This window comes from Amphibalanus amphitrite, unplaced genomic scaffold (genome assembly GCF_019059575.1).
Source record: "Amphibalanus amphitrite isolate SeventyFive unplaced genomic scaffold, NRLGWU_Aamphi_draft 000492F_arrow, whole genome shotgun sequence".
NCBI classification, from domain to species: domain Eukaryota; kingdom Metazoa; phylum Arthropoda; class Thecostraca; order Balanomorpha; family Balanidae; genus Amphibalanus; species Amphibalanus amphitrite.
In genome coordinates, this window is record NW_024881986.1 from 174282 (window position 1) to 201016 (window position 26735).

A 26735-nucleotide genomic window follows, 5' to 3' on the forward strand; every position below is an offset into this window, starting at 1 on the left:
TCAAGTTGTGACCATCATGAGCCTCCTTTATTTTGTATTCTGTATAATGTAACTGGATGCCTTTACTAATATGGCCTTTATATAAGATTGTTTGTTTCTAACCATACTTTGGTATTCATAACTTCTTATGAAAGAAAGTTGTTAACATTTCGAGCACCTATGAGCTATGATCCCAATGGATCTCACGACGAAATTGGGGAGCCAGATCTATGATCCGAGTGGATCTAGCGACAAAATTGAAGGGTCAGATCTATGATCCCAGTAGATCTCTCGACAAAATTGAGCGGTTTGGATCTATGATCTGAATGGATCTCGGATCAGGATCCATGGGATCGGATCTCAGATCCATTTTTCCGGATCCAAGCACATGTCTGCGTATATTAACCTGTTCTGTTTTGTCATGACTTGTTGCAGGATGGCAGTGACCTGCAGGAAACTGAAGGACCTGTTCATTGAATCCTCAACTGAAAACTGCCAGGCCGTCCTGACCGCCCTGCACGAGACAGACCTGGGATGTGACAGTGGCCAGTCCCGTACCATCAACCTCCGGGTCCCAAGTAAGTGGCGGTGTCTCTGACCACCCACACCAGCCGACATGGCGTCACTGGCCTCTCGGATACGCACACTGACTCATGTGACGTCACTAGTACTGACGTCACAATAGGTGATGCCTGTCTGTGTAAGTGACATCACTGTATCAGTATCAGCCCTCATGTTGTCACTATCGATGCACAAGTTGTCATTGTGCTCGGTTATTACTCACCTATCTGCAAGTGACGTTACGTCATCAGCCTAAGTTGCCCCATGTGACCTCACTAGCAATCAGTGTGTAATCTGACGTGCTCTATTTTCCAGAGTCTGTATACGACAAGCTTACCAAGCCTCCCAATGGCAGCAAAATTTGCTTGCAGTACTATACCTAAACGACGATCTTCCCGGTGCCTCGACCGCTTCGGTGCTGGGTGGCAGTGTCGGAACTTGACAACAGATGGCAGCACCGTGTCTAGTCTGTAGTGTCGGAACTCGACAACAGGTGGCAGCACCGTGTCCCGTCGGCAGCGCTGTTCTGTACACAATGCACGTCTAGACCTTCATATCCAGAAGTACTTCGAGCCGCCCTGTCCCATCGGGCCAGGTCCGCGGGTACTTTACCGCCGTGCCAGGCTGGTTTGGGTTGAGTGGCCACCTAAATGCTTGATCATTTGAGCACAGATTGCTACGTTTGTTGACACTGCTTTGATAGACAGTAGGTATATTCAGTATCTGAGATGTATCACGCTCTGGGCCACTGTCCAGCCGTCGGTAAACCGTGGTCACCGTGCCGGAGGTGCCGCCGTGGTGACGTCACGTGTGTTGTGACGTGACGTCACGCTGGCTCACACCGCTGTGCTGTTGTGTCGTAATTTCAGTTTAGACCAGAGAGTGGTTGGAGCTAGCTGTGAGGGTGTCCGGTCCGGGCGATATCGGACCTCGCCCGTCACTGTGTCGGACCGTCGGTGGTCCGGTCGGCTGTGGTTCGTTTGGACCGGATATGTCCGGTTCGGTGTCGTTCATGGGATATCACGGGCTGATGGCGATTGAAATACACAGTGGTTCAGACGTTCAATACACAATATTACTGGATTTCCAAGCGCCACTATGTAGTTCTGTTATTTAGTGACGGTAACCCGTCAAAGGGATTGTAAGGCTGCTGACCATTATGCAATGCTTTGAACATATCATTCTATAATGTCATACAAAGTTGTGATATAAAGAAGTCACCTACTTGAAGTGACGTGGAGCTCTAATGTCGGATCCTTCATAAAAAGTGTGTGCAACTTCAGATTGCCTAACATGTATAAGTGTTCCGTAAAAATTAAGCCAAACCCAGAGAGTTATCAGTAAAAAGAAAAATCAGGTCATTTCCAGGAAACGTATCCCGCAGGGGACGGGGCGAATCATACTTTTTACCCTCACCACCAGCCCAGCACTTCAGTTGACTGAGCCGATAGGCTGTACTGATTATCACACATCAAGTGTGTCTATGGTGATCAATGTGTGTCACCCAGCCGGTGCAGTGCGGCACAGCCTACCACTGCAGGCAGCTGATTGCCCGCTGAGAAACGGTGCATCGTTCTGCCGTCAACTGTAGACTGTACAGTGTGTATTAGTTATATTACAGCTGTATGGACACAGCACGGGTACGGATCCCTGACACCATATACCATCGACTGGTGGATACAGGACACGGTCTAGTATCCAGCGGTGCGATACAGCCGGTGGTCGTTATTTCTTTTAGAAGGCTGCATACCGCCAGTGGACACTATTATTTTACTGAAGGCTGGGTACCGCCGGTGGCCACTAGCCGTTTTCACGACGGGCTATCCGGCGAATGCACCTGATTTGACCAAATCTGCACCTCATTTCTTTTACATCAAATATCTTCATTTTATGAATTTATTTCAGTATTTTAATCGATGATGCTCTCTGATAATATGACAAAGCAGGCATATAAGCAATTATTGCAACCCTAACTGATAGCTGCTAAGAGACACACTGAACCTGATTTGGCCAAATCTGCACCTAATCTGTACCAGATGTGCACCAAATGTGTACCAGATGGCCGTCAAGAAAACGACCATTACCACTTTTTAGAAGGCTGGATACCGCCAGTGGCCACTATTTCTTTTAGAAGGCTGGATACCGCCAGTGGCCGCTATTATTTTACTGAAGGCTGGATGCCACTAGTGGCTACTATCACCGGCTGGATGTCGCCAGTGGCCCTATCACATAGAAGGGAAGTGTCCAATAGGGCCTATCGGTTGTTTTCTCAATTAGGTACTCACCTCTAAAAAGTGGTGAATATTGACGTCGTAACGTTTATCACTCAGTTCTAATCAATACCCTTACCTGAAAACGTTCGTGGTCCGACCATTGACCTTTGAAATTATGCATTGTTTTAAGACAATATTCGACAAGAATGGTGGTTCGCCGCATAAGCGCATATAATCTGTACGTGCATCTCACTTTTGCAAGTAGATGGGAGCCAGAAAAGTAATGAATTCTGCTCTCTGGCTTATTGTAGCGTCAAGGCCATTCAATTTTGATGAACTTTAGGTCTTGATGAGCACCTTTTTGAAGTTGAAACTCTTGGGTACACATTTAAGAATTTTGTGTGATGCTCCAAATTTGGACGGTCGTGGTGGTCAGCGGTCAAGTGATGACTATCAGTTGACTACCAGAACTATAGTGTCGCCCCCCCCCCCCCCGCTCCACGGCCTTGAGTGTCCCCCATTTCCAATGAGCTGCCCCACCCCAAACGTGGCGCTGGATCCGCCACTGCCATCAATTGAAGTATCCATGTTCGTCCCAGTCGGTCCACTGATACCTTATCGGTGCAGAGATACCGTATCGGCTACAGCAATGTCACGAGCCCCGTACAGGGTGTCGATAGGGACAACACTGGCATTGAGGGCCCGGGCGTCGGACAGTGCGACCTAGAGGGGAGCGGTTTTCTGACTCCGTGTGACCTACCGAGACAAGGTATAGTGACCTGGAGAGGAGCGGTCTAACGTGTGACCCATCGAGACAAGGTATAGTGGCCTAGAGAGGAGCGGTCTGCTGAGACCTTGGAACCAGCGAGTCATTACATTCAGCATATGTTTAAGCATAAGTCATTTTCATAATGATAAGGCATTCGCTACTATCAACTGAGTTTTGAACGATGCATTTGGGGAAAGTCGGGTCGGGTCAGGTCAGGTCAACCGGTAGACGTCACCCCTCTATCGTGTTAACCCGCGCGGGGCTGGGGTCTCCAGCCGAATGCGCGGGGCTGGGGGGGGGGGGGGTAAATTTTACCCCCCTGTTATCTCCCGAACTAATGGTCCGATTTGGAAAATTCAAACGCCAATCGAAAGATCTCAACACGAACAACTAAAAACATGTACTTAATTTTAAGTTTGAGGTCAAGGTCAAGGTCAGGTCAAGGGTACAAATTGCAAGTTCCTACAGTATCGGCCTTGCACCGTAGTTGCCGAAGAATGGAGTCATGGATTGAGACTGATCGCCCAAAACGTGTTCTTAGGCTACCAAGACAATATTCGTTGCATACAATATCATTCAGAGGTCAAGGTCAAGGTCAGGTCAGGTCAGGTCAGGTCACCAAAAACAAAATATAGAAAAGGGCATGTGCGACACATGTTTTATGGGTCATTTTACTCATAGAATTCAATAGGCACACTCAATAAGTGATATGGACCACCTCTGGATGAATTTCAGGTCGAGGTCAGGTCAAGGTCAGGTCAAGTGAGGTCAAATTTTGAAGTTGGTTGTTAAGGCCTAAAAAGGTGTCTATCTGATGCAGTTTTTCACGGCGAATCGAATGGTGCTATTTTTGTTTCCGTACGAGGTCTAGAACTTCCAAAAAAGTCATTTTTCAAAATTTTTGTGTGTCGTGACGTCATACAATTTTGAATAACTCCCACATTTTTGAACCGATTCTTCTAAAACTTGGTAGGTAGGTGCACATATACCACTTCTCTGACATATATTCCGTTTTTTTTATACACTCAAAATTTTGGATTTTATAGCTCTTTTCCCAAAAAAGTCAGTTTTTTGAAAAATTTGGGCCAAAATCCAAACTTTTCAAAAAACCGAGATAGCTATTTGATAGATAAAGTATAATTACGTATATCCTTTTTTGTTACGTCTTGATTCCTTAAAAAACGAAGATGTTAGCGGCGTTTGAACTTTTGCCGTTTTTGAGGCGAAAATGGCGAACATGACGTCACTAAAACGTCAATTTCTCAAAAATTTTCCGACGGATTTCGCTCAAATTTTCAGGGAACGTGGCAAATTGATGTAAGAGAAGGTACTAAAAGTTTGGCAGCGCTACGCGCCACCGTTTTTGAGATATTGCAAAAATTCGCGAGGGGGGTAAAATTTACCCCCCCCCCCAGCCCCGCGCGGGTTAACCTGTTTACTGCCACTGACAGATGCATAACATGCTGCATCGGCACCGAAACTACATTCAAAAGCTGTAAAACTTATAAGTCAACTGAAGTCATATACAGGCAATGGCCTTCACACACATCCATGCATATGATTCCACGATGTAGCATTTCACGTTGACGTGTCTGCATGTTTCTCAGAAAAAGAAAAACGCAGAAAAAATACGCCGTATGCTGAATCGCAATACTAGCTGGCATTTGACAAAATATCGAGAAAAAGGTATGTGGTCAGAGGTCCGCTGAGTCAGGGTCATTAGCTTATAATAGTAATCGTTAAATTAATTAACTCGAGAGAAGTAGAGAGCCGGGAGAGCTGGGACGCAAGGGAGTCTTGTTGACTGTAAATCGCTGTACAGGTAACGGAAGGTTTGTTGTCAATAGTTAAAACACTATTCTTTAGAATTGTGAACAAATCTGAGTTCCCTGACAATTAGGCAAAAGCTGCCTGAGATAATCTTTGGATACCCATGCAACGTCCGGGTGTCCGAGAAAGAAAAACAATATCGACTTGGTACTTTGTATCTAGTCGAGGCACGTCACAGCCAAACAGTTATATTTTCCTGTTGCATATAAGATATATGCAACCGGAACTCGTATAGGAGATGATGAAGATATTAAATTGGTGGCAAAGAAATTCTGCTTTTTATTATACTCTACCTAATATTCAGCAACTTAAAGTGTTTAAGTCGTTCACCACCGGTATCCAGTGGCGCGGGAACTTCTTTCAGACTGGGGGGGGGGGGGGCATAATAGAGATCAACCTAGGGTACCCCCAAATCTAGTTTTCTCACCGGTTTAGGCCAGTTATTTTCAGACTTTGGCCTTTTCAACAACAAAAAAAAAACGAAAAAAATGCAAAAAAGAGGTATTCCGTCTCAGCTGAGTGAAGAAACTACCGTTTTGGCAACCTGGAGTAAAGGTTTAATCTGCCAAATGAGTTGCCGAGCCAGTGAAAGAGCTGGATTTTTCACTTATATGCTTTCTTCCTTTGTGACCCGCAACTCCTAATTTGGGGAGGACAAGCTGCCCAACGGTTCCCATGGCCTCATGAAAAGTTGTGGGGCACCGCCCCCACGGCCGCAGAGTTGTGGGGGCAAGCTTCCCCACTGCCCCATCCTCCCCATCCTCCGGTTCCCGCGCCTATGTATAAATCTATGAAATTATGTTGGTAGATTTCCGATTTCGATTCCTCCAGCTGGGGGGGGGGGGGGAAGGCTCAAATACATTACGAGCCCCCCAGCCGAAAAGCTGGAGGGGAGGGGGGCTCAGCCCCCGCTAGCCCCCCCCCCCCCCCCGGTTCCCGCGCCACTGTCGGTATCTGTCAAGTTATAGGTATGACTGTTATCTGTTATCTGTATGATAAGTTATCTGTAAAGTGACGGGATATACTGAGGTAGACCAATGAACGCCCGATAGGTGAGCCCCAGCGGCGCCGGTATCCGCCTGAGGCGGTGGACGGGGTCAACGGAGAGTTACCACAGCACGACCTATGGCCGGTCTCCTTGCTAACTGTTTCGGCCCAGCTGTTAGGTGTTGGTGACGCCTATTTCATGCAAGAGTATGTAGTTTACAGCTGTTTTCACGACGAGCTATCCGGCGAAGGCATCTGATTTGACCAAATCTGCACCTAATTTCTTTTACAGCAAATATCCTTATTCTATGAATTTATTTCAGTGTTTTCATCGATGATACTCTAATAATATGACAAAGCAGGCATATAAGCAAATAGTGCAACCCTAGCTGATAGCTACTAAGAGACATACTGAACCTGATTTGACCAAATCTGCACCTGATCTGCACCAGATGTGCACCAAGTGAGTACCAGTGGCCGTCGTGAAAACGGCTAATAGATAGGTACTACCGCTAGCGTAGATTCGTGTATGATACAGGCCACGACCTTGCTTCTATGGCCCGCAGTATCAACAGAGTAGTCTTTCCGTCGTGTTCCCGCACCGCGGCTCTCACATTAACCCTCGCCCGCACATGCCATTTTCCCATCCTAGAACGCACGGGGGGGGGGGGTGGCTGCCACCCCCCGTGCCGTTTCGTTCCTGTTGGAGATAGAAAGATCAAAAAGATTCTTTGGGAAGAGACGAATCCAATGATACCCAGTTTTACCTTCTCAGGTCAGTCATTGACCTTCCAGGTCAGGTCAAACTAAAAATGTTGCTGTTTTGGGTCACCGTTGGATATCAAGTGCGCTGCTTATCATATACCGATGACGATGCCGTTTTCTGGTGCCAAGCCAGCTAGAACCTCTTTGTCACACTACCCGGCTATCCGATCGCCGAAACCAAAACCGCAGAAACTTGAAATTTTCAGTGGACATCAAGAAAGGATAGAGGAGCAGCTATACGAAAAATCAGGCTTCTAGCTCTAAAAATGTTGAGTGCAGAGCAGAAAGAACTACCTGGGGTGGCAACCCCTCCCCCCCCATGTGCGGGCGAGGGTTAATGCTTTCAAGAAAGACTAATTACAGATGGTTTGTTTGTCATTGTCTCTTCTGATTACTAGAAGCCTATAGGAATGGATACCTACTTATCATTTGTGTTTCAGATGGACTTAGAAGATCTGTGCGGGGAGCTGGCTGCTCTTCGTAAAGAGGTTGTTGGTTTGAAGGGAGAAGTGACCACACTGCAGGGGGAGGTGACTACACTGAAGGGAGACAACGCCACACTGAAGGGAGAAGTGACCACACTGAAGGGAGACAACGCCACACTGAAGGGAGACAACGCCACACTGAAGGGAGACAACACCACACTGCGTCAGGAGGTGGTCCATCTACGTGAAGAGGTGGTCCGCCTGCGACAGGCTGTCCTCGAGGAGCGCACCACTCGCGAGGTCGTCGTGGAGGAGCTGCGGCAGGAGGTCCGCCGGCGAGCGGCGCCATCCGACCGCTCCCAGGGGTGAGACTGAGAGGCAGAAGGGGTGGCACGGGGGGGTTAGTCGATGAGATGACATTAGGGGGTTAACAGTAGAAGTAAGTCGGCCTTGATTGCAAGAGATGACTCTTCAGGTGTGGACAGCTGGTCTGTATGTCAAGCTGGTTGTGGAGGCACGAGTCAAATTTGTTTGTGAAAAAACTTTGTAAGAGGTTATTCGGTTTTGTACACAGTTTGTCTGTTAGAGTACGCATTATTTTGTGGATAGTTTGTCTGTAAGAGTTGGTACGTACATCTTATTTTGTGAATAGTTTGTCTGTAAGATGACACTCGTTTTGGTAGACAGCTTGTCTGTAAAAGACTGGGAGGCAGCAGGAGCTAGACTGGGTTTGGGAAAGGGACTCTGTGGCCTTACCTGGGTCAATGGTACGGTGCTGCCCGGAAGTGAAGATAACTATCTGGAAATTATCGCCTAACCACTGACCTCTGATGACGTCACACCTTGTCACTCTGACGTCATTTTGTCACAGTGACGTCGAAGAGGTGATGACGCTGAAGGACGGAACCGGCGACAAGTGTGACGTCATCAGCACATGTGACGTCATCACCCAAGATAAGGAGGAGGCGGGGCTGGCGGGCGGTGACGTGCGAGAGGCTGTACCGCGATGGCCTTCTCTTATTTATCTCCTGGACCACGACGTGCTGAAGGTGGTGCTGAGCAAAATGGACTGCTGGGAAATGATCCGCGCCAGGCGGGGTAAGTGTTCTGGCAACTGACATTGCTTGCAGGACGGTAGAAAAGATAATAGATCATGCTTCATTATGTAATGACGTTATGACGTAACTGGCGGGTGTTTGATGAGCGTGCGTTCTTGGCTGATGTCGCAGGAGTTGACTGGCGCGCGCTGGTCAGACGTGATGCTTCCTGTGAGCAGCAGTGGGATGCTTTTGCTCATGCATTGACACGCTTATTAGATAGACATGCGCCCATCCGCAGGTTTAAGGTCCGTAACCCCGCTCCTCCAGCGGTCACAGAGGATACGCTGGACGTCATGCGGCAGCGCAGGGAGGCCTTGCGGTGCGCTGACGCTGACACCTATCAGCGTCTGAACGCGTTAGCTAAGCGTGCAATTAGGAAGGACCGGCGTGACGATATTACTGAGCGTGTGTGGCTGCTCCTCCGTCGCGTCTGTTCAAGGAGCTGGAGTCTGTTATCGCTCCTAAGCGCGGCCCGTCAGTGTCCCCTGTTGATCTCACTGCCTCAGAGCTGAATGATTATTTTTGTTCTATCGGTAGAACTACTCGCGACACAGTGATGGCAGAGTTTGAGCGCTCAGATCGCCACCCTCTTGATGTTCGGCTCCCACGCGTCCACACGGGAAGGCTGAACATCATCCCAGTGACGCTTGATCAACTTCACACCGTGCTCTTTAGCCTGCCTAACAAAGACCCGTGTGTACCGGGTGACGTGCCAGTCAAAATTTTAAAATCATGCTTTAACTACATCGGTCATCTTTTACTGCAAATTATTAACTGTAGCATAGTCACTGAGTCTGTCCCTTCCAGCTGGAAGTGCGCTGTTGTCATCCCTCTCCATAAGAGAGGCGAGCCCTCGCAGGCATCAAACTTCCGACCTATCACTAATGTACCCGTCATCTGTAAAATCGTAGAGAAGTTAGTACACCAGCAGATCTCCAACTACCTCGAACACTATTGTCTCTTTAGTCCCGATCAACATGGTTTTATGGCACGTCACTCAACTACAACGGCTCTTTTAGCTATGACCGATCACATACTCTCTGGCATGGACCATTCCGAAGTCACCCTTTTAACTCTGATTGACTTAAGCCGTTGCTTTGACGTTGTGGATCACGCCACCTTGCTGACCAGCCTGGAACAGCTCCAGATATCCACGGGCTGGATCAGCAGCTACCTGGCCGGACACACACAGCGGGTACGAGTGGGTGACAGACTTTCTGAGCCCTTGCCCATTAACATCGGCACCTTCCAGGGTTCATGCCTCGGCCCATTGTTGTTCAACATCGTGAGCAACAGCATCGGCTGTTACATTCCATCCAGCGTCAACGGCTTCCGCATCTTGGCCGTTCGCTATGCAGACGACACCCAGGTTGCGATAACTGGCCCTCGTAGCCGGCTTCCAGAACTGAAGCTTGCTCTGGAGAACGTGTTGGACACGCTGTGCACATGGTTTCTCCAGCACGGTATGATGGTCAATGCCAGCAAAACAGAGCTCCTCATGTGCGGTGACCGTCGCCAGCTGGCTCGGATCGACGAGCCTCCTCAGATCGAGTTTATGGGTCAGGTCCTTGCGCTATCGCGAACTGTCAAAAACCTTGGTGTGGTCATGGACCCCGAGCTCACCTGGGAAGCGCACATCAACACCATCATCAACCGCTGCTTCGGCATTCTTATCGGTCTCATGCACATCAGACACATTGTTCCACATTCTATTTTACCTCGGCTTGTCGACTCTCTCGTTTTGTCCCATGTGCGGTACTGTGCTCCTGTATACGGTAGCGCCAATCGCACGACCATAGCCAGATTACAGAAAGTTTTTAACTTCTCAGCCAGAGTTATCTCCGGGCGGCGAAAATTTGATCATGTTTCTGATGTGCTAGACGAACTTGCATGGCTGCGTGTACCCGAGTTTTTAGCGCATGTGGACATGTCACTGATGCATGGCATTCTTAAGTCGGGGAAGCCTGATGTACTGCGTTCTTATATGTCCTATAACCATGAGCACGTGTGTCGAGACACCAGACAGTCGCACCTTTTAGCCGTATGTCGTGCGAAAAACAACCATGGCAAACGTCGATTTGTGCACCGAGCCGCCTCCCTGTACAATCGAATGGCGCTGCAAAACGGCTTGGCTGGTCTGAGTGTAGCAACGTTTAAGGCCAAGATGAAGGACTTACTGCGCCAGAGTAACGCAGTCGGGTAGGTCTATGCCGTGATAGTGTACTTTGTCACTGCTATGCCGTCATTGTACCTCTCAATTTATCTGGTGTGTGTATGTGTGTTTTTCATATCTATGCATATTGTCATGACGATGATCGGAGAATAGCCCTATTTTAGCGGAACGATCTGATGAAGTGCAATAAATAAATAAATAAATATGATATACAGTCCTTCTTGGAGTTCCTTTCCTAGAAACCGGCGAGCTCGGCACGAGACATTACATCACTGGCACTCCGGAACCGGGACAGACAGACTGGCCAAGGCCGTATAAAGACTGGCAAAGGGCAGGCTGGCACAGGATTCGTATGTGAATTCAGGGCTGCTCGGTATACTCTTTGTTATAGAATAGCTTCTTCTTTTAATTAACCCGCGCCCGGCTGGGGGTCCTGGATTTCCACGCCCTGCTGGGGGGGATGTTTGAACCCCCCCCTTGTAACTCGGCTCCTGGGCCACGTAGCGATACCCGGAAGGCGGCGTTCGACAGAGCGTCAAAAATAATGACGAAATCACTTCGGTCAATTTTTTGGTCAGGTCAAAGGTCAGGTCACCAGAGGTAATTGAAGGCAAAATTTCGCCGATTTCCAGGTCTAATGTCGAAAATTTCCAAGAAGCCAACGCATAACTCGGGAACCAATAGAGCTACAGCGCCGCGGAAAAGCGCATTCGATAGCCCTATTAGCGCCCTTTCTGAGTATTCTCTCAGATTTGACCTAACGTCAACGGTTTTGCCTGCAGGGGGCAAAAACTGCAAAAGTAGTCGATTTTTTCGGAAACAGTTTTTCTGCAATTACTTTTGACCCAAGCCTTTTACGAGCTTACTTTTACCGGCATCGTGTTCCTCTCGTCAAGACGCATCGAATGAACTATAACTTGACCTTGAAAGGTCAACTTGAAAATTTGACCTCAGGTCAAGGTCATGACCTGACCGGAAAGGGTCATGTTGCATATCAGTCGATCCGTATCGTCGAGCTGAACACATCTTAGGCGTTTTCATCGCTCTAGCATGCCTCTATCAAAAGTTATTTGCGAAAAACTGTTAGATACTATTCGTGACCTAAGATGACCTCAGGGCATAAACAAGGGTCACGGACACCATTTTCATGTTCAGTGTGTCTAAACCACTTGTAATTCGGTGTTTGGGAGTGTTTATAATGTCTGTCGTCCAAAAGAGGCGCATTTCAATGTTCTCCCATAGACTTATAATGGGGAGGTCGCAAAGTTGACCTGACCTTAGGTCATCTATATAAAAATTCTGAGATATACATTTTGTACATGCTATTGCTCTTAGCAATCGCTGAAAGTTTCAAAGCGATCGGTCACTCGTTGTAGCTATGACAGACATTGAAACTTTTTATGAGGTGAGGTCACTTCAAGTGACCTGGTGACCTGACCTTGAATGACCTTGGTCTGAAATTTTCACAACATGTGTAGAATTGATGTATGATAAGGTGTACCAAAAACGGCGGCGCTCCGCGCCGCCGTTTTTTAAGATATTCGCGAAAAACCACAAGGGGGGTGTTCAAACACCCCCCCCCCCCCCAGCAGGGCGCGGGTTAAAGATACCAAAGCTGTCTTTAAATGAACAATGACGTTCTCGTCAAAGTGCTCCTTCTTTTTTTGTTCCTTCGGTGCCGACAGTCTGCCGTCGGTGGCGGTCCGCCGTCGACGATATCGTCGGCGACTGTCGGCGGGAGCTAACCGATCAACAAACTCGAGGTGGAGAAGTCCCTGCGCCGGCTACGGGCCTAGAGCTCGTAGTGAAGACACAGGACCAGCCGAAGATGACTGAACTGCGGGCGTCGACGGCTGAGACAGACACCGACCTTCGACTGGTCGGTGAGTCCTGTGTGAAACGCACTAGACACGACATGGTACGCTTTGTCCCGCTGTAACTCGTTCCTTGTCGATATGATGATATGAGCGATCACTTCTTCACTGACTAGTGCTGCTTCATTCCAGCGGCCACCTGCCACGCCCTGGAGAAGGCTAACCTGCGCGGCTTCAAGCTGCGAGTCTCTGCCCTGCGCCGGCTGGCGCGTGCCAACGCCTCCAGTCTGCGTGAGCTGACGCTACCGGCTGGGATCAGCGACTGGCAGCTGGAGGCGCTGCTGGAGCCGCTGAAGGCTCTGGAGCGGCTCGATGTGAGCCCGCCCGTGGACAGCTCCGGCAAGTGGCTGCGGCTGCTGCCCAAGTCGCTGAGGAGACTGGACATCACTGGTGAGAGGGACTGGGTGTTGGTGGAACGCTTGAGTTTCTAGCACCGTCACGTTGACACGTATTAGCGGCACTGGATTTCGAGAATGGCGTAGCCGAAAAAGGAAAAGAATTAACTCCGCCGGAAATGTTGCATGTTTTGTGTGGTGAGAGAAAGAACATTGTAAAGAAGGGAAGGGCGAATTTGTTCGGTTACACTTTTTTGCTTATTAGCACATTAGCCGGCCGAGGTCTCATGTAATTAATTCTGAGGTTTGAATCAATAACACAATGCGCGTTAATTAAACATACCATCAACAACTATGTAACCTGATCAATATCTACATAAACACAATGCACTTAAAATCAAACCAAAAAAATGTTTCTTAAGAACTAATACGATGAAAGCAAATGAATAATGAAGTCTCATTGTCCCGAGCCTTATTGTGGGGGGCAGGTGTTTATAATGCCACCTATACGAGCGCTGTCTGTCGATAAGCTGACTGGTGGTGCCCACGACCAATGCCCCCCCCCCCTACCCTAAATGCTGTTAACGGGCGATCATGTCCCTCTCTACAGGGTCGGGGATGACTCGAACATCGCATAATTTTAGAAGAGGTCCGTCGGAGGGACTTGTGGTCGGTGTACTGTCAGCAACGGACACACTCCTGGACCAGCTGGCAGTCCTGGCGACCCACACAGTCACCGAGCTATTCATTGATGGTGAGCAACACCAACACGAGCAGAGCATCGGTGCCAGGATATCGTGACCACTGACCAATGGCCATGACAAATGTAGGGAACACGCGGCTTTTATGTTCCGCTTACTACTGCACTTTATCAAGTTGACAAAACGTAGCGCCTATCGTTAAACACATATCGTACTGATCATGCTAATGAGTATATGAATTTGGCTATTATGTATGAGTATAATGCTTATACATCTTATTCTCAATAACGATGGGCGCTCGAGGCTGTCACGCTATTATGGATTTGTTAGAAGGATGCAGTGGCGGATCCAGGGGGGGGGGGGGCTGCGGGGGCTGGCAGCCCCCACCCAAGGAAAACTGGCGCCACTGCGCCGAAGGCGCAGTGGCGCCAATTTTCAATTCGCAACTCATCGGAGTGCCGCATACTAGGACTAGGATGCAAAAATCAGTCGAATAACGTCGTTTCAGTACGCTCCGCACCGATATTTCCAATCGTGTGGTGTCACTGTACATACTGATCCTGGGCGCCTCTTGTCAGGGCCACTGGGCGCCAATATTTCAGTGCCAATACGATGCGACTATGGCGCCCATCCGGGGCGTGGCGCCCAATTATGACCTGCAGCCCCTCCCCAGTGAAAATCCTGGATCCGCCACTGCAAGGATGGCCTATATAAAGCAGTTGGATCTTACTAGTTACTGCGCTTTTCCACTATTCCTTTATTGCACTTGCTTGTCCGTTTCCCCAAAAGGCGTCCGTCTTGTTGGTATATATTGCTGATAATATTATTCATCTTCAGTTCCAGCCATTCCAGTCGGTATGTGTGTCTGTCTCTATGTTTTACAGAGTCACCGTCCGTGACACCGGAAGCGACGGGACGCCTCCTGACTGCCCTCACCAGCTTGAAGGACGTCACTTTTATCGGATCCGGCGTCATTTGCGACACTGTGCTAGCCGCCCTCCACGGCTGCTCCCAGCTGGATACGGTGGAGCTCAGTGACACCCGGCCCCTCACGGACATCCCTGCCCTGACCCAGTCAGAGGTGGCAGCGGTCAGCAGGTCAGTCGGACGGACGGCGACGGCGGATATTTATGTGTACCTATCTGGATAGACCGCAATAACCCCAGAAACTGGGTATCTCTTGGAGGTTTACATAGTAATACGGGCACGGGGACACTGGAAATAGAAACAAACTCTTTGCAGAAGAATAGGCATCCACAAGCAGACTTTTTGATTCAGGTGGTTGTGTTGATGCGATGGAAACAGACAGACAGACGGACAAACGGACGGGCAGCTACATTATCTGGACTGGACTGGTATTAATATAGATATGGACATAATATTGGATGGCATAAGGCTCTTAGTATCGTGTGAAACATGTATAGCAAATTGCAGCACCAGACTGGGAACTTGAGGTAGCTGGAGGCACATATGGTCTGTTATGAACGGCATTATTACTACATGGTGTATTCGTGTTGAGTCGCCCGCTGGTGCCACTGTGTGACTGTGTCCCGTATACTGACCTGTTCTGTTCTGTTATGATTTGTTGCAGGATGGCAGTGACCTGCAGGAAACTGTATAGACTGTACATTGAATCCTCCACTGAAAACTGCCAGGCTGTCCTGACTGCCCTGCACGAGACAGACCTGGGATGTGACAGTGGCCAGTCCCGTACCATCGATTTCATTGTCCCCAGTAAGTGGCAGCGTCTCTGACCACCCACACCAGCCGACACGGCGCCACCGGCCTCTCGGACACACACGGACGCACGTGACATCACTAGTACTGACGTCACGCTTGGTGACGTGTATCTCCGTAAGTGACGTCACAGTATCAGTATCAGCCCACATGACGTCACTAGTCAGTAATACACACATTATCATTGTATTTGTTTCTGTACATATGAGTGACGTCATCAGTCTGAGTTGCCCCATGTAACCTCACTAGCAATCAGTGTGTAATCTGACGTGCTCTATTTTTCAGAGTCTGTATACGACAAGCTTACTAAGCCACCCAACGGCAGCAAAATCACCGTATACTCCTTCTAAAAGCCTGACTAATCACTGTAATCAGTGCCTCGACCGCTCCGGTGCCGGATGGCAGTGTCGGAACTCGACAACAGATGGCAGCACTGTGTCCCGTCTGTAGTGTCGGAACTGGACAACAGGTGGCAGTACCGTCCGTGTCCCGTCGGCAGCGCTGTGCTGAACAAAATAGACATCTAGACCTTCATATGCAGAAGTACTTCGAGCCGCCCTGTCCCATCGGGCCAGGTCTGCGGGTACTTTACCGCCGTGCCAGGCTGGTTTGGGCTGAGTGACCACCTAAATGCTTGATCATTTGAGCACAGATTGCTACGTTTGTCGACACTACACTGCTCTGCTTTGATAGACGGTAGGTATATTCAGTATTCGAGATGTATCACGCTCGGGGCCACTGTCCAGCCGTCGGTAAACCGTTGTCACCGTGCCGGAGGTACCGCCGTGGTGACGTCACGTGTGTTGTCGTGACGTCACGCTGGCTCACGCCGCTGTGCTGTTGTGTTGTAGTTTCAGTTTAGACCAGAGTCGTTGGAGCCAAGGTTGGAGCTATCTGTGAGGGTGGCTCCGGGCGATATCGGACCTCGCCCGTCACTGTGTCGGACCGTCGGTGGTCCGGTCGGCTGTGGTTCATTTGGACCGGATATGTTCGGTTCGGTGTCGCTCATGGGATATCACGGGCTGATGGCGATTGAAATACACAGTGGTTCAGACGTTCAATACACAAATTTTACTGGATTTCCCAGCGCCACTATGTAGTGCTGTCATTTCGTGACGGTAACTCGTCAAAGGGATTGTAAGGCTTCTGACCATTATGCAATGCTTTTAGCACAGCATTCCATAATGTCATAGGTACGAAGTTTTGATATAAAGAAGTCACCTACTTGAAGTGACGTGGAGCTCTAATGTCGGATGCTTCATAAAAAGTGCGTGCAACTTCAGGTTCCCTAATATAAGTGTTCCGTGAAAATTAAAGGGACCCTCCCACCAGGGTTGTATACGACTCAATCAATAGCAATCAATTCAATCACGACAAATTTGGGAAACCAATCAAATCAATCAAGTCAGAGCAGTTTTCGGGAATTGATTCAATCGACTCAAACGCGACAATGAAAGGAATCAATCAACTCAATCAAACGACTCAAACCAAGATATACATTAGGTTTTTTGCCCCACCAACTTAGAAAAGTGTCCATAGCAGTCTGGTGTACCTACCTACCTACCTACCTACCTACCTACAGAAGAAACAAAAATATTGTCATTTTAAATTATAAATTGCCATGCCATTCAAAGTTTCTATGTAATAAGGAAGGATACCTAGTGATGGACAGGTGGATCATGATATTGAGGTTCAATGGGTAGAATTGGAGCAGAAGTTTCATTTAATGGGTGCAAAATAACACAGTAGTTGACTTCAACAAACGCCCCTTAACCCAAATCACCACCTTTCACCTAAAAGTTGTCAATTTAATTTTGGCCATATTCCAGCTAAGTCATCAGGCCATCTACCCCATGTAAAGCCCCCGTCTGTCTCTTATGTGAGTTATGCGGAGCTCTTCTGAATTGAACCCTGAACATAATGAACCTAGCTAGGTTACATGCCACACTGACACCATATTGATATGAAAGTGTTGAAAATGTGCTATAAATTTGACAACTTCATTAGGTATGCTTTAGGAAGACAGCAGGAAAGCAGGTAGGTACCTACTTACCTGCCTAGATGTGTCACTGGCTACCAACAGTATACCAACGAAGGTAGATAGGTTATATGTGAAGAATTCAAAACATTTTATTGCAATACAATTTGAAACTGTTAGGACTGGGGGATAGGGATGAGCATTAAAATATATTTAAAAGGAAATGGAAAGGACAGGGACTCTGGAACGACAGGATAAGTTAAGGACAAAGGAAGAAGAACAAGGAAAATTAAATGCCGTTGGTGCGACTGCGAAAAAAAAAACAAAGAAAACGTTTTGCCAAGAAATATGCTAAGCTTTTATAAATCCTTATTCTACGTCTTTTGATTTTTTGGTAAGATGACGTCATTGATTATCATGTAGTATGGTAGATCATCATAAAATAAATCGGTTGTACAACACCAATTTCGTTTTAATTATTATTTCATTTGAAATAAAACCACTTTATAATTTTCGGTAAAATATTTTAAGGAAAATGAAATATATTAAATATGTTATGCCTAGGCTCTCAGGAGAAAAGGATCAACAAACGTTCTGCTGCAAATTAAACAATGCAGCAAATTAGCTATTAATGTAAACGTAATTAGCGAGACGAAAACGGCGCTTTTGTTTCAGTTATTTTTGTAGGGGTTTCAGATATTTATAGAGTTCAGTGGGTTGTTTCTGAGGAGATGTGGAGATGTGAATTAGTAATTAATCACACTTTATTAGTATATAGGGCCTTGCACTTTATCATCTGGATTAAAAAAAAGTTTCCTGCTGAGTGCAGAAAGGTAGGTAGGTGCATCGCCAGGTTCTATCACAGGATTGGAGCAGTTATTGCAGTTGAAAGTCAAAGTTGGCTGTTCATGTTTAGGCCCTGTTCTTTATTTGGCCATCTCAATCTACCCCATATTGCAGTTGTGATGACAAGCAGTTTTCAGTGTAGTTTTGTGATCTTTGATGTCATCAATTGGTGTCATTATTTTTCGTCAACTAAAACTTATTTCAACTTTCCATTCAATCGACTCAACCATACGAGTCACTCTAATTTTCGGGAATCAAATCAGTCAACCAGTCGCTAAAGTCAAACGAGTCAGTCAACCAGTCATCTCGAAAAGTCAATCGACTCAATCCAATCAACTCAAAATACGCGTTGAATCAAATCAATCAATTCAATCGACTTGATTGGTATACAACCCTGCCTCCCACCTAAACATTAGTTTTGAGTTGAGATAGCCAAATTGGTGGCCATGACCTGCAAATACCGGTTTGGACGCTCACAACATCGAAAAATGCTTTACTTCGAAGATATGGAATTTCAAACTTGCAGTTTTCGGATTCTAAGGGGCTAATGCATTGGAATGCCCCCTTAGAATTTGTGACGTCAGCGGAGATCTAACGATTTTTAAATCTTAGAATAAAACCATCGTTAACACGTGGTGGTATACGCTGCTTTGCGCGCAACGTCTGCCGCACTTTAGGGCTGCCAAATTATTGCTTCCAAATAAAGTCGCTAGTAACAGGGGAGATCCCAAAAAGTAAACAAAAGTAAAAGCCTAATATCTTGAAAACCAGTGAATATTTTTCGGTGTAATTTGGTAGATATTCGTTTTCGCTCTTTCTGCACCAAGGGACATCACTTTCATGCCAATTCATCAACTTTTTTGAAGGTGGGAGGGTCCCTTTAAGCCAAACCCAGAGAGTTATCAGTAAAAAGAAAAATCGCGTCATTTCCAGGAAATGCATCCCACAGGGGACGGGGCGAATCATACTGTTTACCCTCACCACCAGCCCAGCACTTCAGTTGACTGAGCCGATAGGCTGTACTGATTATCACACATGAAGTGTGTCTATGGTGATCTATGTGTCACCCAGCCGGTGCAGTGCGGCACAGCCTACCACTCCAGGCAGCTGATTGCCCGCTGAGAAACGGTGCATCGTTCTGCCGTCAACTGTAGACTGTACAGTGTGTATTAGTTATATTACAGCTGTATGGATACAGCACGGGTACGGATCCGGGACACCTCACCATCGACTGGTGGATACAGGACACGGTTTAGTATCAAGCGGTGCGATACAGCCGGTGGTCGTAATTTCTTTTAGAAGGCTACATACCGCTAGTGGCCATTATCACTTTTAGAAGGCTGCATACCGCCAGTGGCCATTATCACTTTTAGAAGGCTGCATACCGCCAGTGGCCACTATTATTTTACTCAAGGCTGAATATCGCCAGTGACCATTAACCCGGCAGTTGCTGGGGTATTTCGCCACCCACCGTTTGCTGGGGGGGGGGGGGGCGTTAAACGCCCCCAGCCGATAACTCGAGAACCAATAGGCGCAGCGAAACGCACGAGGCGACAAACGAAAGAGCGCGACGGGACGCTTCAGATGAGTACTTTAAAGTTGAATTTTGAGGTCACAGGTCGGGTCAAGGTCAGGTCAAACACCTGAAATCGGGCTTTCAGTAGCATGGACTTCCGGACTTCGCAATGGGCGCCTCTCGTCATAAACTCTGTCCAAACGGTGCACAATCCATCATATAAGGCCTACAAGAGTTTCAGCTCCATGTAGGGGTCAGTCAAGCATAGGTGAGGGTCAAGGTCAGGTCAACCGGGTAGGCACATATCCCCGAAAATCAAAACTGATATTCGCAGCCTGTGACACATGTTTTATAGGTAATTTGGGGCGTAGAACACGATGGTGACATTCATTATATCATATGTGTACTATTGAGCGCAGAATCCGCGCTCATACCGGGACCGAGGCTGGGCCACGGCGGGGCAGGCCTGGTGTGTCAGAGAGTGTACCGATTAGTGTGATGCGGCACAGTATCCTTTGAGGGTCACGGAATGACATGACCTGGCTGTTTCTGTTCCGAGTGGGGCGGAAAGCCGGGGAAGCAGAGCCGCAGTATGCGGCCGCAGCCCGCGTGGAGTGTGTGCGGCTAGACGTCAACGTGAGCGTGATGGCACACCTCAGTGATCTTGACAAGGGCAGGCTCATCTTGCTTTTCGTTCAAGGTCACTCTGTCAAGCAGGCGGCAGAGATTGTCGGTGTAGCTCTAACTACTGCCAGACGGTGGAAACACCGTTATGAGCAGGAAGGGGAAAGAGGTTTGAAAGCGCGCTATGATAAGTGTGGAAGAAAACGGAAGACGACGGAGGAGGAAGACAGGCGCATGGTGGAGGTTCGTACTTTTCTTTTATTATTTGTTGCTGTTGTCTCTGCATTTCTAGGTCAAGACGAGCGTGCAAGACGGGCTTGTGCAAAGCACCCTTCTAACCGGCCGCTAGCCGTGTGCCAAATTTGAACGCAATCGGCGCAGCCGTTCCTTAGATCTGGAAGCGGCATTCTGCACGTGCGCACGTGCAACCGGGGTCCAAACTGACTTTTGCACGGCACCCTACTAACCGGTCCCCAACCGTGTACCAAATTTGAGCGTAATCGGCCCAGCCGTTCTCGAGATCTGGGAGCGCCCCCTGCACGTGCGCACGTGCGGTATCACCCTAACCGCAACACATGGGAATGCATTGCCTGGTGGGTGCCTACCTGTATGCCAAGTTTCAGCGAAATCGCCCCAGTAATTACCGAGTTATTGAAATGGGAACAAATGTGGCACCTCTTCTTTTTGTATTTTGCACGTGCAGTGGGGGTCACTCACATAGATCAAGAGTATCCGAACTTTGGTAGAAGGGATGCAGCTACCCTACAAAAAGTACCGCAAGACAATCGCCCAAGCGGCTGCTGAGATATGAGCCTCTCAAAATCACTGCTTTTGCAAAACAAATTGAACACCCCTGACTATTCACGTGGCACGTGCCACGACGGTCACTGAGATGTATCAAAAGTAGTCAATTACGGGGTAGAAGGGATGGGGCTACCCAGCAAAAAAGACCGCAGGCCAATCGGTCCAGCGGTTGCTGAGAAATAAGCCTTTCAAAAGCGTTACAGGCCGGGCCGGGCCGGGCCGCTCATACTGAGATTTTTCCGTTATATTGAAAAGACTTCGCTTCGCTCGCTGCGCTCGCTCGCTCGTAATTATGCCCGCAAACTCAAAACCCGCATGCGAGGTCCAGTGTGGGGCGGCCTTAAGTTGTGGTATGGTTTAGCTAGGTGACCGGTGACCTGATGGCATTATTAAAAAAAAAAATCTTGAGATGCTGTTTATTTATTTATCTGTTTATTCATTTTCACCCCAACAGCAATGCATCCCAATTAGAGGAGGCGAGGCCTACGGCTATGTGCGAAAGGCCGCTTTGCCCCTGATCGCCTCGTCCCCGCCTGCTATAAACTTATCGAGATAACTTAAACAATTATTTAAAAAGTTCTTAAGATGCCTTACAAAATTGCTCAGTAATGATCAAGCACTTTCCAACAGGTGTTATTCGTTGCACCATACAGCTTCATAGTCATGACCGATGTGTCAACCTATATCACGTTACAGTGAGTAACAAACATGGTTTTGTTCGCAGGTTCGTGCCATCCCCTGGCCCTCAATAAGCTCAGACCTGAACCCTATCGAAAATGTGTGGTCTCTAATGGTTCATGAGCTGGAGGAGGAGCTGCGCCAGCCGGCCCGGCAGCTTAACTAGGACGAGCTCTGGGCCGCCGTCTTGGCGAAATGGGAGGAGCTCCGCCGCCGCCCCGGCTACTTCCGGAGCCTGGTGGCCTCGATGAGGCAGCGGCTGGAGCAGTGCTCCGAGGCAGCGGGCGGCCATACCTCCTACTAAACCGTTCTGTTTGTTTGTCATCTTATGTTAAAGAACAGTGTTTTGTTTATAAATTTTACTTATGTTACCTACATGTGATTAGTGTGCAAGATGTATATTAGTACAAATGTGACTTGTGACTCAGTGACAAGAGGCTGATGCCTGATTTTTTTTCGTGATGTGATATTCAGGGGGCTTGAAACGTCTGAACTATTAGTGCGAGCTAGGAGTGCTATGATCAGTACTGCCGTGCAAAGGCAAAAACCATTATGTCGGGTCAGAGGCCATTACCTCAGGTCAGAGGTCACCCGAACATAATGGGTTTTGCCTTTATACGGCAGAGTAGCACTTGTATATAGCATCGCTGGATTATGTGCAGTGAGAATAGACCTGATTACTCAACCTTTTATCCGACAAACCCCAGGACTTCACTTGAAGAAATATATAGCTGACACTCCTGGCATGTCTTGTTTTATTATTTGAAAAACTGTTAAGCTTCGTTTTTAGACGTAGGTGCTACTAGCATGCAGTCGTTCCTCTATTGCAGTCATTTCCTCTAACAATGAATTAGTCAACTCTAATTCATTGACAGCGAGAGTTTTATCAGCACCCAGAGCTTCGACAAATTTTGAATGACTCCGACTACTACATAATAAAACTGTTCACTCCGACCGACTACGGTTCCGGCTTCGACATCTTTTGCATTGAGGATTCCTAAAACGGTTGTGCAAAAGATGAAAAGGAAGATTGGTGCACTATGTGATATTTATTTTAATTGTTGCCCGTGGAAAGGTTCGTACCCTCCTGAGGTTTTTTCACGAATAGCGAAAAAGGGCGGCACGTAGTGCCGCCAGCTTTCCGGCTACCTTATGGACCATCCTTTGCGCAACTTTTGGCGAAAAAATGACCGGGTCAGGTCAGATAACAGAGCTATGACGTCACAAAGGTAACAAGGTCAGACCGATTTTGCACGAAATCGTAGTTTTTCGTGCTTTTAACGATGATATCGGTTACACTTTGGCATTGTTTGGGTCAAAAGTGACTGACATGGCACTGACACACCCTCCATTGACCTATGTAGGGTCAAGGTCACGTCAGGTCTAGTTCAGGTTAGTGACCTCTGGTGACCTCTTGAAGTTTGACTTTCCGGCGGTAATTTTTGGCCCTGAATTCGAATCTGACGGCCAAATAAAGCTCGGGCACTTGGTTTATTGAGCGTCTCAGGGCCAAGGAGAAGTCGCCGACAGGTTAGATCACATTTCCGACCCCAACTGTCAGACGGCATTTTCGACCACCCGGGGCGCGAACGCGACCCCGCCGGCTTCCGGGCGCTCTGCCCCGGAAGTTATCGCGTAAAATGTGACAAACTATACACCAAAATGCACCAAATTCATCCAGAAATACGATAGTGAAAATTCCATGACGATATCTGCCATAGCGGCGACGCTACAGGCGCGCAAAGTTAAAAATGCCGATTTTCCCGAACTTTGATCTTTAACCTGACCTATGTCAAATATTGACCTATGGTCAAAAGTAATATGCGCAATCGCGAGCTCTCGTCGAGAGCAATACGCTGCTTTTCCGCTAAGCTCTACGACGACGCGTTTCGAAACGGCAGAAGGGGTCGTATCCCCCCCCCCCTCCACTGGAAAGGATGGCGAAATGCCGTCCACGGGCGAGGGTTAAATTTTTAAATTGCAAAGTTCTTAAGCGCCGATTCAGGCAACTTTCATAACGGTAATACCGAGGGGCACGCATTCGTGACGCATGCCCAATAAATGTGAATTGTTATGTCACATTGACGTTATGTTACCATATAGTTTGGAGAAACAAAAAGTAGTTCAGACAGAATGGCGGTGGCCATAGGGAAGTTGTGGCATTTTCGCTTATAGTTCGGCTCAGACTTCGGGTGAGATTTGTGCTTCCGATACTTAATTGATAGGAACGGATTTTTTTTTTACTAAGGTGAGATGAGCATTTTTGAGAAACATGGCAAACTTCCATTTATAGTTAGTAAAAAGTGTGCTCATGGTCTGGAAGAGCAAGGTTAAGAGCAAGGAGCAAGGCCAAAAACATCAGGAGTTTTTCTATAAAACGTTGCGGTGAGAGCAAAGAGGGCGCGGAATTTAAGGACGATCCGAAACTACGTAACGGCACACCTTAAAACGCAGAAGCCTCTTTAATCGCATTCCTACAGAAAGGGGTCTTTCCCCGGCTGGTCGGCCACATTACAGTAATACACCGTTTCACCATGCATGTGGCCTGCCTGTGTAGGGGAACAGCTATCTACTGACACCGCCCGGGCCCGCTCCCCGCAAACAGCCACCGTGATCAGTGGACTTCAAGCAAGCCCAAAACTTTGCTGGAGAAATAATCCCAATATACACAGTACACACTGCCGCACTAACTCCGCGCGGGCTGCGACTGCATGAATCGCGCCGCTTCCCCGGCCTCCCTCCCCCACTCGGGGGGAGGGAGGCCGGGGCGGCTGCCTTCCGTGCGGCGGCTGACCCAAGTTCACCAGACAGCAGCCGCCTGGATGGAATACTGTTCCGCAGCGCACTATCGGTACACTCTCTGATACACCAGACCTGTCCCGCTTCGGTCCCGCGGTATGAGCGCGGATTCTGCGCTCAATAGTACGTGTTAGGCTCAAAAAGTTCAATTTAAGAAATGCATGTATCATGGTCGTGAAGTAGTCACGAAAAATTGCCAAGATTCAATTCAAGATTATGGAAAATGCGGAGCGATAATCAATAATCGAAGATAGCCATTTGATTGATCATGGTATTGACAGTCTAATGGCGTTTATGGCATGTCTGTATGTCTATTCTGTGATTTTATATGCTTTTTTGAACATATGCCGTTTTTGGTCGAAAACTCAGAAATCATGACGTCACTAAAACCTCGATATCTCAAAAATTTTCCGACCGATTTTTTTGAAACTCTGTCACAATAAACTTCAATCAATTCCCTACAGGTACCCAAAATTTGGCGCGCCTGCGGCGCGCCGTTTTTATGCTATGGCCCGGCGAAAAAAGTGGGGGCGTTAAACGCCCCCCCCCCCAGCAACTCGCGGGTTATCACTTTTAGAAGGCTGCATACCGCCAGTGGCCATATCACATACATAGAGGGGTCCAGTAGGGCCTTTTGGTTGTTTTACTAACCTCTAAAAGGTGGTGAACAGTGACGTAACGTTTATCACTCAGTTCTAATCAATACCTTTACCTGAAAACGTTCGTGGTCCGATCATTGACCATTGAAATTATGCATTGTTTAACCCGCGCCGGGCCAGGGGGTGTTTGAACACCCCCTGCGGTTTTTCGCAGATATCTCAAAAACGGCGGCTCGGAGCGCCGCTGTTTTTGGCACACCTGTTCATGCATCTTTTCCGCACATTTTGTAAAAAAATTCAGACCCAGGGCTCTCAAGGTCAGGTCCCCAGGTCAGGTCAAGTGACCTCACCTCAGAAAAAAGTTTCAATCCTCGTCATAGCTACAGCGACTGAACGATCGCCTTGAAACTTTCAGCGATTGATAAGAGTAACAGTATGTACAAAATATTTTTCTCGGAATTTCGATATCGGTGACCTAAGGTCAGGTCAATTTTGCGACCTCTCCATCATACTCTGTAACAAATATTCAGTACACTATGGCATGAAAATCAATCAAACGAAAACGTTCATGGCACCAAAATAGCTTTGCAGGACCTTCAGCCAGCTCAGATTAAGTTTGGACAGTCGGTCATTTCTGAAAGCCGCACAGTTAAAAACCCCGGCCTCACTATGGACAGACATCTGACGCTCGGGGATGATGTTAGCCAGCTGGTTGGCAAATGTACCTACCGGTCTTTTGATTTGGCTGTCCCATTCCAAGCATGTCATACCTGCCTGGACCGTTGCTTACATTGTGAACGCGCTTGTGGTTTGCTCAATTCGCTACTGAGTACTGCATCTCCATCTACGGGTCATGCGGTAAAACAAAAGCACCGCATTCAGATTTCAGAAACTGTTAAATTTCTGAGCTCGTGTTGTGAGCGGCCGGCACAAATTTGATCACATTTCTGACGTGTTTCATCAACTCGGGTGGTTACGCGCTGAGCTGCTCGTGAGCTACCGTAGACTTGATTAAAAAGTCGCTCTAGATACTGAATTACCTGCCGACATTGCAGCCATGTTTTCGTATGTCTGTACTCCATATCCTACTCGCCAGATCGGCCAGCTGCACTGCCACTGCCAGAGAGCAGACGCCAGACAGACATGCTCCGGCACCAGGCGGCTATCACACTGCAGTCTGCAGTGCAATGTTTAACCGGCTCCCGAGCGAGCTAGGAAATGCCTCACCGGATGTGCCTTCAAACGCCATCGTAAGCAATTGCTGCTGTACACGTGGAACTGTTGTGGTGCTGGGACTGATGGCTGATAAGGGAATGCAAGGAGTGAATGAATGGTACTGTGTTTGTGTTTATCAGTCTTAGCCTCACCGTTGTTTTGTCCTATACCTACCTATCCTGGTTTTACCTCCACTGACGTAGTCGTAAGGTGACTCGGGTGCGGAA

The 26735-nt window shown here is 47.9% G+C and overlaps 2 protein-coding genes across 5 annotated transcripts in view; both read left to right on the plus strand.

Annotated features, from left to right (window-relative positions):
• Positions 1-1606, plus strand: part of LOC122392581 — a 158099-nt gene extending 156493 nt beyond the window's left edge. For all 4 annotated transcript variants that reach the window (XM_043387629.1, XM_043387630.1, XM_043387628.1 and 1 more), the window contains exons 8-9: positions 415-557; positions 856-1606. In XM_043387629.1, the coding sequence (XP_043243564.1) occupies positions 415-557; positions 856-923 (211 nt within the window). In that variant the 3' untranslated portion in view covers positions 924-1606. The remainder of the gene's footprint in view (positions 1-414; positions 558-855) is intronic.
• Positions 1607-3431: 1825 nt separating this feature from the next.
• LOC122392583 lies at positions 3432-16306 on the plus strand. The gene is made up of 9 exons (XM_043387636.1): positions 3432-3522; positions 7545-7894; positions 8401-8627; positions 12488-12685; positions 12809-13066; positions 13622-13765; positions 14597-14810; positions 15304-15446; positions 15735-16306. The coding sequence occupies exons 2-9, from the start codon at positions 7545-7547 to the stop codon at positions 15797-15799; spliced, it is 1599 nt and encodes a 532-aa protein (XP_043243571.1). The 5' UTR covers positions 3432-3522; the 3' UTR covers positions 15800-16306.
• The last annotated feature ends 10429 nt before the right edge of the window (positions 16307-26735 follow it).